The following is a 12106-nucleotide window of genomic DNA, read 5'->3' on the forward strand; positions in this document are numbered from 1 at the left end:
ACACACGCGCACACACACACACACACACACACACACACACACACATACACAAAGGAGATTGCTTCCGTTCTTACCACAGCAAAAATAAGTATGCTTTGTAAGGGAAGACACACACACACACACACACACACACACACACACACACACGCACGCACGCACGCACACAGGTATGTAGTTCAATGTTCATACATTTTTGGTAAAAGATACTTGTGAATACATCAAAGTGCCTTTCTCAGAATTGCTTTTTGTATGTTTATATGTCTGAGCTGTCAAAGGCAAAAAAAAAAAAAGACGTGCATTTTCAAGGTTTAAGTTATACTTGAAATGCTAGTGCTGGTAAAAAAAACTAATAATATGGCACATTGAGACTTTATTTATTTATTGGGGTGAATGAAGAGATTCTAATCTTTCTATTGGTTGGTACCGTGTTCATAAAGCCATAGGACTTCATCACTGGCCAAAAAAGCCCACCAGCGCCTGTACTTCCTCCGCAAACTGAGGAGAGCAAGAGCCCCGCCCCCCATCATGCAGACATTTTATACAGGCACAATTGAGAGCAACCTGTCCGGCTGCATCACCGTGTGGTATGGCGCTTGCACTGTGTCCTGCCAAAAGACTCTGCAGCTGAGAAGATCATTGGTGTCTCTCTCCCCCCTACTCATGGACATTTACTACTCTCGTCTGACCTGCCAAGCCATCCGGATCGCAGGTGACCCCACCCACCCATCTCACAGTCTCTTCGGCCTGCTGCCGTCGGGGAGGAGATTGCGGAGTCTCCGTGCTGGAACCAGCAGGCTCAAGGACAGTTTCCTCCACCAGGCGGTCAGGAGACTCAACTCCCTCCCTGCTCTGCCCGCACTCCCCGCCCTCTGCCCTACCCCTGCCTCCTGTCACAGGCTATGACCCTCCCCTCAGCATCCAACATCCGCGTATTGCACAATGCACTACCTCACTTTAACCCACAATAGTCAACAAAGTACCGTTGTTTCTATTGTTGATATTACATAAGTCCTTTTAAACAGTGTAGTTGCTATCTTATCTTTAGCTGTGTGTGTTTTAATGCACAGCATGTTTGCACTGAGGATTGAGAGGAAAGAAATTTCCTCTGTGCTGCATATTATAAATAAAGCATATTTGACAATAAAGATGACCTTGACCTTGACAGTATTTCGTGGGCCTTCGAAGACAAGTCAAAATCCTCTAAATTGTCTGGCACTTAAGGGGTTGGCTGGTATTGAATGACATCACAGAGCTCTGAGTGGAGGTGTTGACATTCTTGCGAGCATTCATTGTTTTCGGGTAAGTTTCATTTCTTCTTTGTATGGTCCACTCACCTGGAAGTACTGTACGGCAGATGATTCCTCTGTTCTGTCACTGAAGACTGACCGCTCACATAGATGCCCCCGACAGTTCTTCAAGACGTTATAAAAGGACTGAAAATCTAAAGTTGAACACCAAGGATCAGACAGGAAAAGTTCTTACATGTTAAGTGGCAGTACTGACAATAAAAATCAAAGTTATTTCAAGGCACTTCCACGATGGTGGGACCATGCAAAAACACCCGCAAAACCCAGTGTAAAAGCTTACCACATCCCTCTTAAAGTATTGGAATTTGGATTTACTGTAAACTGAAAACATTAAGGGTTGACATTAGGGCTGTCAAAACAGGCCTGAGGATTTCACGGTAACGATCGTTTCCGGTAGTGTGTCGTTTCCGTGGGATCATTTTTACGGTACCGAAAAATCATTTCCCATAAAAATCACCGCGCACCAGTTGACTGGACGCGATCGAATCTCTCCTGTGTGATCAACGCGATTTCACTGTGCCTGTATGTGTGTTTGTGGTGTGGTGTGTGAGTGTTTTTCTTCGAATCTACTCTCGTGTTTTTTTTTTCAGTGGCGGGGGGGGGCGGAACAGGTAACGTTATGTGCGCATGCAGGTTGCTATTTTAGTCTGCGCTGAGAAAGCGCGTGGATGGTGATGGCGAAAAAAAAAAAACACCGAAGGTGTATTAGTTACTACATTTAAGAAATGGGAATGCGAGTCAGATTTTTCATTCCAATCATCTGAAGAAGGGCGTATGACCAAGATGACGTGTGATGTATGCACAAAACCCGAAAAGAAATATGACCGGAGGCACGATTCCGAGGCAAGTACATGAAGTTGGTCATTAGATCGAAAGACTAATCACGATGACAAATATTATGAAACAGCCTTAGTTTAGCTATAATTTACAAGTTGTAGACATGGTAACTTTATGGATAAAACATTCATCACAAGGTGTAGTAATACTAATGTTAACTGTCGGTAGGCCTAACGTTGACGTGTGGTAGATTCTTGATAGTAGATTACACAGTACATCATCTTGGGGTTGCAAAGAGGAGGTCAAGCCATATCAATATATTAAGTCTATATATAGTAATAAGGTCATTTTTTTTAAAGATTCATCACAACATTTTAATCATTCAATTCCTATTACAGTACATGCTTTTGTATTAATAAAGGGGGTGAGTGTCAGGTTTTCTTGTGGCCCATGGTATATCGCCAGATTTTGTGGTATGCTGTATTCATGATGCCATATGAGTACAATAAAAGTGTCAAACAACATATTTTGATCCATTTGTTTTTTTAAATAAACCTGGAGTACACAGTTGCTGATGTAATTATGTTCATTGTTAATGCATCGTTTTCAAACATTTAACCTTTAAATACTTTTGAGGATCAGAATTCTCGATTAGGAATATCAGTCAAAATAGAAAAATGGGTTCCCATGATGAACGTTTACGGAACCCAAAATTAGTGACCGAGGTTTCCCATTGGGTAATCCAACCGAACCGAAAAATGGTTTCTGTTAATTTCTGAAATCCTCAGGCCTGCACAAATGATTATTTTGCTTTTCGACTAATCACATAAAGAAGTAGCGACACTTTGATGCTATTTTTGTTTTGTTTTTTGCATTTGTGACACCTCAAATATCTAAACAATACTTTACTACTAAATAAACACAAAAATGTGTCACTTTGATGGCAAAATAAGTTTATTGCAAAATAAACACTGCACTGATGCATGACCTATGCATGAAGTTATCATGAATGTTGAATTGTGTGCGTGTGTGTGTGTGTGTGTGTGTGTGTGTGTGTGTGTGTGTGTGTGTGTGCGTGCGTGCGTGCGTGCGCGTGCTCGTCAAGAATGACGATGGGACTTCATCATCTTTTTTTAATTTGAAAGAACTCTGTTTTAGAGTTAGCTGCTGGGATTTATCCATGTTCTCAGCACTACACTGCTTCCACACACCACCTCGCAAAGTTGGATCGCCACCCACTCGCACGCTGTGTGGACCAAGATCTGATCAAAGCCACTCCTGTTATGTGGTGTGGTGGTGATACACTGAAATCATTCCCACAGCCTTCATACTGACTGAAGAGGTGTGCGAAGCCCTTTATTTATTTATTTTTTTTAAATTAAAAAAACTAAAAACGTATTTAGACATTTTGGCACAAACTGATAGGTTTTTTCCAAATATATTTTTACGTTTTGGCATTAAATTAGTTAACATTTCTTACATATGATCATTTCTTGCTTAAAACTAGGGGGAAAAAAAGGCCAAAAGCTGAGTAAAATTTGCTGATTTTAATACCCATTACTGGCAACCTTTCATGATCAAAAGAGCCATTTGGCCTCTAATTTCTTTCGCCAAAGAAAATCAGTCTGGAGCCATAAAACATAACACAACTAATATACTTTTAAAAGTTTTATTTTTTGAAATGTTCCCTTTCACAAAAAATGTTACAATCATCTGAGCAAAACAAACACAAGTGCAGTGTCCATAGTTGGGCCTATTCTGAAATAAATAAAAGTAAACCACATAGGCCTATTTGAGTCTTTCCAATATTTGTTTGGTATCAAAATAAAACCCAGCGCAATTTAATAAACAGGAAATACAACATTTAGTACCAGCTTGGCAGTTTTAAAGAAAACGTTTTCAAAAATCATAAAATTAGGAAGAATTATCGAAAGTCCTTTTGCTCTCATCCTCTTCAGGTTTTTCGCAGCCAGTTATCAATTGAAGCACCTGAACATGCAAAAAAAAAAAAAAAAAAAGCATCAGCTCCAAATATGTTTGTTTGGGTTTTTTTTTTTCCCTTTCTGGAAAATAAGTCTTGAATTCCATTGTTCTCACCTGTTTAATGTGACTTCTGTGTCTGGCTTTCACTGCAGATCCTCCCAATATCGGGGCTGTAAGGTTATCGGCGCCAACTTGGTCGTGGCGCCACACTGTTTGCTAAGAAAAATTATGCCAATTCGTGCAAACATTTGAAACCTGGCAGACAACATAACACTTGGTCAAATAGTCACTATTTTATTAGATAATTTTGCGGTTACAAAAAACACATGGCTTAGTTGCAACAATTTTTTTTAACGAAACAGCCTTGGCTGAACATTTCACTAAGATCTAACAAAAATTGGAGGCACAAAGTAACAGCCCAAGACCTAAAAAATGTTTTTAGCTCAATTGTTGTCCTTTTAAAGAGGTCATATTGGATCAAAATACCTTTTAATCTGATGTACTTCATTTTCTGAAAATTTTAAATTGCAATGTGCCATCATCCCAACGTGCCAGTAATCCAACATTGCAAGGACTCTTTATCGCAACCCGCAGCTCTAATTTCTTTTTGTTTTTTTCTGAGACAGACACAGAGGGAGAGACAGAGACAGAATCACAGACAGAGAGAGAGAGAGAGAGAGAGACAGAGAGAGAGAGAGAGAGACAGAGAGATAGGTAGAGATTGCAAGACAATGCGAGAAGATCATGAGAGAGTCAGAGAAAGCCCGTGTCCCAGGCCCCTGTAACTCTGGACTCGTTCCTTGTAATAATAATAGAATATCCCAAGAAATATTATCTCATTGGAGTACATATTTACTTTCAATTCTGTTCAAATGTTTGTTCTTATTTGAATTGCTTTTTTTACAGCACATTTGATCAGCAGTTGGGAAAAAAGTGAGAGATGTGTATCGGAGAGACGTAACTATTTCGTCGAGCTTTTAACTGATCTTTACTTAACTTTATTAATTTATCCATGTAATTTTTTTCTGGCTGTTGAATTGTATTTTCTCCCTACTGTTTTTTTTTTTATCTTATTTTGTTTTACTATTGTCTTAAAATGTCTGAACTCCAGTGTCACCTTATGGGAGACTTCACACGTGCTTGTAAATGCATTTACTGTACATTTATTTTGGAAAAAAAAAAAACGTGGTCGTGTGGGCGGAAACATTTTCCCACATGGAGAGGGGAAATTTTTTTTTTAAAAAGTCCAGCCAACATGTTGACATGGCCTAAGCTTCTAAACACATACTTTGCTCACGATGACTTTTAAAATTTTTATTTTGATTATTTTTATTTTAGAGAAGCAATTTATTTGAATTTATTGACTTATTTATTTCTCTTACTACCGACTGCCCGAAATCAGCTGGCATAGGCTCCAGCATGCCTGCGACCCTCGTGAGGATAAAGCGGTTCATATAATAGATGTAATTTTTCTTTTACGCTGTCTTGCTCTTATCTCATTTATTTTAATCCTATTACATCTTGTGTGCATGATAACTTGTACAGGCTACTCAGGCCGAGACATCTCTCTCTGTCCTGTGCTTCGATCAATTTCTTTTTGACATACAGTATACTATTTGTTCATTCAGCCACTAATTCATCGACGAACCGGGAGTATGAATATAAACTGGGAAGCTACAAATGAAGCGTTCCTTGCTGGAGAAATAAAGTTGTCTGAATCGCAGTTTGACCATTACTTCCACTTGGACTCACAGGCGGATACACCCCAAAGAGACCACATACTCAAAGGTGGCTTACGACACCAACCTATACTGCCACCGTTTCAAACACTCAATGTCAATGATTTTGCCTCTGATAAACCACACAAAAAACGCTCCCTCGTGACTGCAGAAGTAGCCCCCAAACTCTCTACAAATGAATGGAATATTAATGAGGGAGTTTCCACCCAATGACTTATTGACCGACAGAGGGCTCTCTGCCAGGAATCTGACCGTTCGTCATTAGTATTCGAAAAGAATTATACCATCTCTGGTGAGGTGGGCTGTGCCCTCAACATGGAGCGAGTATAGTTCGCTTTTCAACACCCACTCAGGTTGGTCTGTTCTAACCAAGCTTTTCTTGGATCAACTGATGAAGACTTCAAGGATGAGAGACGGAATGCCGAGCAGTCTACTTGCATAGCATAGATACATATGATAAAAACTGACTCAAGCTATATTTGCAAAATATTTAATTGGAGCAAGACCCGTCGGCAATAAGCGTCGCCTGACGAAAATAAAAGCTATTATTTGGTACAATTTTAAAAAGAAGACAGGATATGTTCTTATGGAGGCACCTCTTATAGTCAGGCCCCTTAACCTTGGGAAAACCAAAGCTTTGTATTGCCTGCCTAACATCATAATGAATCGAGGCTGGCCTCTCAACACTGCTTTGGATTAGGTTCTCCAAAGGTGTTTCCCAACCAGTGGTAAGTGAGCATATTGCAAGGAGTACGTGGGAATTGATTAAAGCTGAAATGACTGATTAAAATATATAGTTGTTTAATTCTGAAACACACTGAATACTTTTTTAATTCAGTGTTTTATTCCTGATTCAATGTTTAATGACTGTTTCCAGGGGACTCATGTAAAGGCCCTCCATTTTTTTCTGCCAAATGTTATCAAAATTATGTTTCACAAATGCAGGTTTATTCTTCATTTTTATTCATGCAGTGGAACCTCAAGTTAGTGCAAAATACCCTTCGACAAATGTTTCAAGTTACGTACAAAATTTCTGTAGAAAATATACCTCGGGTCACATATGGGTGTGAATGCGAACTGTCTCAGCACGGACGGATTAGTGCTGTGCTTCATGCGCTATTTAACCATCATTTAACCATGCTCTGTGGGTAACTCATTGCCATAGTGATGTGGTCTTGTTTTTAACTTCTTAATTAGACCTCTGAATGATTTTTAGGGTTACTGTTGGCTTACGCACGCACACACACTCACGCTTCTTCCAATCACATTTCCCACAGCGGCCGCCTACGTTTCTGATTAACGTAGCACAAACGATTTACTCTATGTATAACACATACAGCATCTCTTGTATTGGACCGTCGCTGCAACCCCCCCTCCCCCCCAAAAAAAAAACCTCATTCAACATCCGCTAAGGTTATTGCATTGACAGCCATGTATTATTTGGTTGGCTTTTATTTTGAAATTGGCCTAGTATTGGACGCAGTGACGAGCCCTGTTGACTGGACTGGTTCGCAGCAGATTGTGATGAGGTGGGGATGAAATAAGCACCTCCAAATCTGAGACCAGAATTCACAGTCAGAAAAGGGTGGAGTGGTCTTTCCAGGTCAAGCCTAAGAAGTACCTTGGCATCTTGTTCACGAGTGAGGGGGAGAATGGAACAGGGATCGACAATCGAATTGGTGCAGTGTCTGCAGTGATGTAGACTCTATATGGGTCTGTTGTGGTGAAGAAGGCGACAAGCCAAATGGCGAAGCTCTTGGTTTACCGGTCGGGCTACATTCCTACCCTTACCTATGGTCACGAGCTTTGGTTCATGACCGAAAAACTAAGATCCCGGATGAAATCGTCCAAGATTTTTATGTGCAGGTTCTCCAGCCTCCCCCTTCGAGATAAAGAGAGAAGCGAGGCCATCCATGAGGCAATCAGAGATGAGCTGCTCCTCTTCCATGTGGAGAGGAGCCAGATGAGGTTGCCGACTGAATGCCTCCCTGGTGAGGTGTGCCAGATAGGTCCCACCGGGAGGAGGCCCCGGGGATGACCCAGAACACACTGTAAAGACTATGTCTACCGGGTGGCCTGGCCTTGGGATTCTCCCGAAAGAGTTGGACAAAGTAGCCGAGAAGCGAGAACTCTTGGCTTCCCTAGGCTGCCCCTGCGACACGACCCCTGATAAGCTGAAGAAAATGGATGGATGTACTGAGATTTTTCTGGCTCTGAAAAATCTACAAAATGATAACTGTATGGTATTAAGTGTTTTAGGCCATAATGTAAATTACTTCATTTTAATGGACAAATCCGCTTTGACGGACCCCACCCCCCATTAGTCTGTTAAATTGAGGTTTCACAGTGTGTTATTTTCATATCCTTCTACCACGTTTCGTATTTCAAAACCCACTCTAGTTATTTTTCTTGACAGTATCCAAATTGCTTGCTTGGATTAGGATTATCTATTGATTATCTTTATATGGCATGGTCACTATCAGATTGTTGTGCCTTGAAATAGCTTATGTAAAAATAACTTTTTAAAAATGTAACATTAACATTAAAGAAATAAAATGTAACATTACTTTGGCGTGTACTTGTGGGATTTAAGAGTACCTGCTGGTGAGGAGAACTGAATTAGGACGCTGTTGCAGCCCAGCGTGATAATGAACGACTGCTTCCCCACTCTGCTGCATTCCGTCTCCCGAGAAACTGAACACTTGAAGACACTCGCGTCCTCTCCTGAAAAGAAAGAGATCCCGTATTAGGGCTGTGCAATATATAAAAAAATATGTATAGAATTGCGATTATGGCACATGGAACATGCATATTATTATTTGGCAACTGAGCTCAGGAAAGAGGAAGGGGAGAATAAAAGGGGAAAGAAAGAGGAGGGAAAAGGAAAAAAGAGAAAAGAAGAAAGTAATAACTCGAGCTTATAAATCTCATTCGCACAAATTTTACTATTACAGGGTTCAATCGATGCTGTTTGTGTATTGCTTGCTGCTTGCTCACATCCTTAGGTCTTAACTATTATTCACTATTATGTGCATATTTTCTCTATTACTGTAAAAACTAAGCACCAGGAATTTTTTTTTTTTTTTTTTTTTTTTTTGGTTCATCCATAAGTGGAATGTCAGCAACACATCTTGTACAGCAGTACAATAACAGCAACACTGGTCAAAAATGCTATACTTTTTGAAGTGCTGTATTTTCATGACTATAAGGTGCACTTAAAAGTCTTACATTTTCTCCAAAATGGACGAGGTGCCTAATAATGCGGGGCACCTTGTGTCTGCACTGAGTTCCAAAATTTGTGAATGTTGTGTGGTTTCGATGAGCGCTTGATTGACTGCTGTTGTACCGACACGCTGCTTATATAGAGGAAAGGCAGACGTTAACAGAGGACAGCACGCGGACGTGAAAGGAGACACTAAACGCACGTCCCCAGTAGGTGTAGATAGTGCCGTTATGTGCTAGGTGCAAAACAACATCCGGAAAATGGCACCGATGAAGAGACACGCCTACGGAGCACACTTCAAACTGCAAGCGATCAGTTTACGTGGAGGAACATGGCAATCGAGCAGCGGTGAGAGAATATAACATCAACGGCTCCACGAGCAAGCACTACCGTGGCGCAGTACAGGGGATGACAAGGAAAAGCTGGCCATCTTCTGCTCCTACTGGAGGAAAAAGATTGCCGACAAAATCATCCAGCCCAACCACATCACCAACATGGTTGAGGTAAACCACACTGGAGAGAAGAAGGGGACCAGCACGGAAGCAATACGCACAACGGAGCGCGAGAAGTCGGCTTTTTACTGTTGGGCTCGGTTGCCATGGTAATGGACAGAAAATACCACCTGATGATGATTTTTAAGAGGAAGGAGCTGCCGAAAAAAAGTTTCCAGCCCAAGTCATCGTTAAGCAAAAGGGCTTGATGTACGAGGAGAGTATGAGAGTGGCTAAGTGAGGTGTAAGTAAAGACACTGGATGTTTTTTTTTTCTCCTTGTTGATTATTATCGGTACCTGAGAGTTCTAACAAATAACATGGCGATTCCATTTACCAATACTTGTGTACAACATTGAACGCAGCACCTTGCGTCTTGCTCTGGAGAAAATTTTTAAACCGCCTCCTTGAGCAGGGTTAAATTTGCTGCGGTTTAAGCTGTTTTCAGGGGCTACACCGGTGTAACTTTGTACGTGTGAACGCTCTACAGGGGTAGCCCCGGTGCTGCACCGGAGTAAAAGTTGCCGTGTGAACACCCCTATAGAAACTACAGTTACAAACAAGATTTGCTGTGCCCAAGTTGCAAGGTGGAACTAAAAACGGCCAGTTTCAATACATCAAACCTGATAAAACATTTGAGAACGAAACATGGGAAGGAACACCAGGAGTTTGCGGTGGCGACAGTGAGCAAGACAAAGGGGGATGGACCGCAGCAACAAACCCTGGTCACTTCACTTCAAAGGAAGGACCTGTGGGAGGAGAAGTGTGAAGCAGCAAGAAAGATGTCAGAGAAAATTACAAGAAATGATACTGCTCTGTAAACTGCCCCCTCTGATTTGTTGACAATGTGCGATACCGGCTTTTTATGGCTCAAGCAATTGCAAAATACAAGGTCCCAAGTTGCAAATTACAACACAAAGATTGCTGTTCCTGCTCTCAAAAAGAAGGTAACGGAGCAGGGTTCGAGGAAGCTTGAAACGGTTCAGGCCGTAAGCTTCACTACTAGTATCTGGAGCGACGACATCGCCCCACTTTCGCTACTTCGTTTATCTGTTCACTGGGTGGACACTGAATCGTTAAATCTGGAAACTGTGGCGCTGCATACAAACGACGTGTTCAAAGGATCCCACAGTGGTGAAGCAATTGCAGGAGCAAAAGAGAATATGCTGCTCAACTAGAACATCCCAAAGTCAAGGGCAACGTTCATCTACTCTGGTCTGGAATTAGCTAGTTTCTCTTTTTTCACTTTTTCACAAAAAAATACTGCAACAATTTGAGATCTGTTTTCAAAAGCCCTTGTAAGAAATAAAAATGTTGTACTGCAGGGGAGTCAAACTCATTTTTATCGCGGGCCGCATTTCTATTACGGTTTCACTTGGAGGGCCGTTATGACTGGGAGCATATAAAGAAGAACGGTTTATTCCACTATTGCTGAAGTTACTGTCATGAGGGGTTTCATAACAAGAAAATGCTTACACTACAGTGTCTCTCTTATTTAGTACATCTAAGAATTTGACATTTTTGGAAGAGATTTTAGCAAGCATCATGTTTGATTGGCTTTTGCGGGCCACAGAAAATGGTGTGGCGGGCCAGATCTGGCCCCCGGGCCTTGAGTTTGACACCTTGTTGTACTGTATTATTACTATTATTTTTATTATTAAATCTAAATTTTCATACCTCAGATAGGCCTTAATGCCACGATCTCTCTAAAAGATACCGCATGTATATTATTTCTTACTTTAATTTCATTGTACTTAATGTTGCACGACTGTTCCACATGTAAATTACATGATGATTGCACAATTTTGGCCTTTGAGAGTCAAACCTTTGAGGTCTCAGATAATATATTTCACTTATCAGGTAGGCAATAAAAAGGTTCTCCTGGATTCACTGTCTTTTTTTTTCCTGTTTCCTCAAGGTGTTCAAGCAGTGTCTGACCAAGCCATGATAGCAATTATTTTTCATCCAAGTGAATAAGCAGTTCTTTAGAATTGCAAGAAAAAAAAATGCTCTTATATTTTGTATTTTCAAAAGCCTGGCATCAGTGCGGTATTGGTATTTCTCGATAATGCACAGCAGGGTATTGGATAGGTATCGGGGTCCGGATGGGTATCGGAACAACACTAGGAAAAAAATACTGACGATAAACTATCCTTTAAATGAGTAAGAAATCGAACTGAAGCGCAGATTACAACATTAAGGCAAACAAATCTGGGGCTTCACCAACAGATCCAACTTTTCATGTTGCATGAAATGTGACGTAATTCATATGTAAACAAGTGGCACACTGAACTTTTATACATTGAGAAATAAATACAATCTACACAGTCTATATAAAAAGTAGAACTTATCACGCTTATTAACATTAAGCGTGCTAAGCAGGAGTCACCAACTTTTTCAAAAGATCTCCAGTAACATCAAGCGTGCTAAGCAGGAGTCACCAACTTTTTCAAAACTGAGATATAGATAGAGCTATATCTAGAACAATATTCCAATATGTGAAGATATTCCTCATGGTTAATGAATTCTCTTAATAATTAGGAAAATTATAAATATCGATATGTAGGAATTTTCACAATTTTAAATG

General features: G+C 40.6%; 1 protein-coding gene across 5 annotated transcripts in view; it reads right to left on the reverse strand.

Moving 5' to 3' along the window:
- Nucleotides 1–12106, reverse strand: part of carm1 (coactivator-associated arginine methyltransferase 1) — a 55456-nt gene that overhangs the window by 39517 nt on the left and 3833 nt on the right. For all 5 annotated transcript variants that reach the window (XM_019897415.1, XM_019897414.1, XM_019897417.1 and 2 more), the window contains exons 2-3: nt 8405–8530; nt 1335–1441 (exon numbers count right to left, since the gene is read on the reverse strand). In XM_019897415.1, the coding sequence (XP_019752974.1) occupies nt 1335–1441; nt 8405–8530 (233 nt within the window). The remainder of the gene's footprint in view (nt 1–1334; nt 1442–8404; nt 8531–12106) is intronic.

The sequence above is a fragment of the Hippocampus comes genome, unplaced genomic scaffold (genome assembly GCF_001891065.2).
Source record: "Hippocampus comes isolate QL1 unplaced genomic scaffold, H_comes_QL1_v1.1 scaffold238, whole genome shotgun sequence".
NCBI lineage: Eukaryota > Metazoa > Chordata > Actinopteri > Syngnathiformes > Syngnathidae > Hippocampus > Hippocampus comes.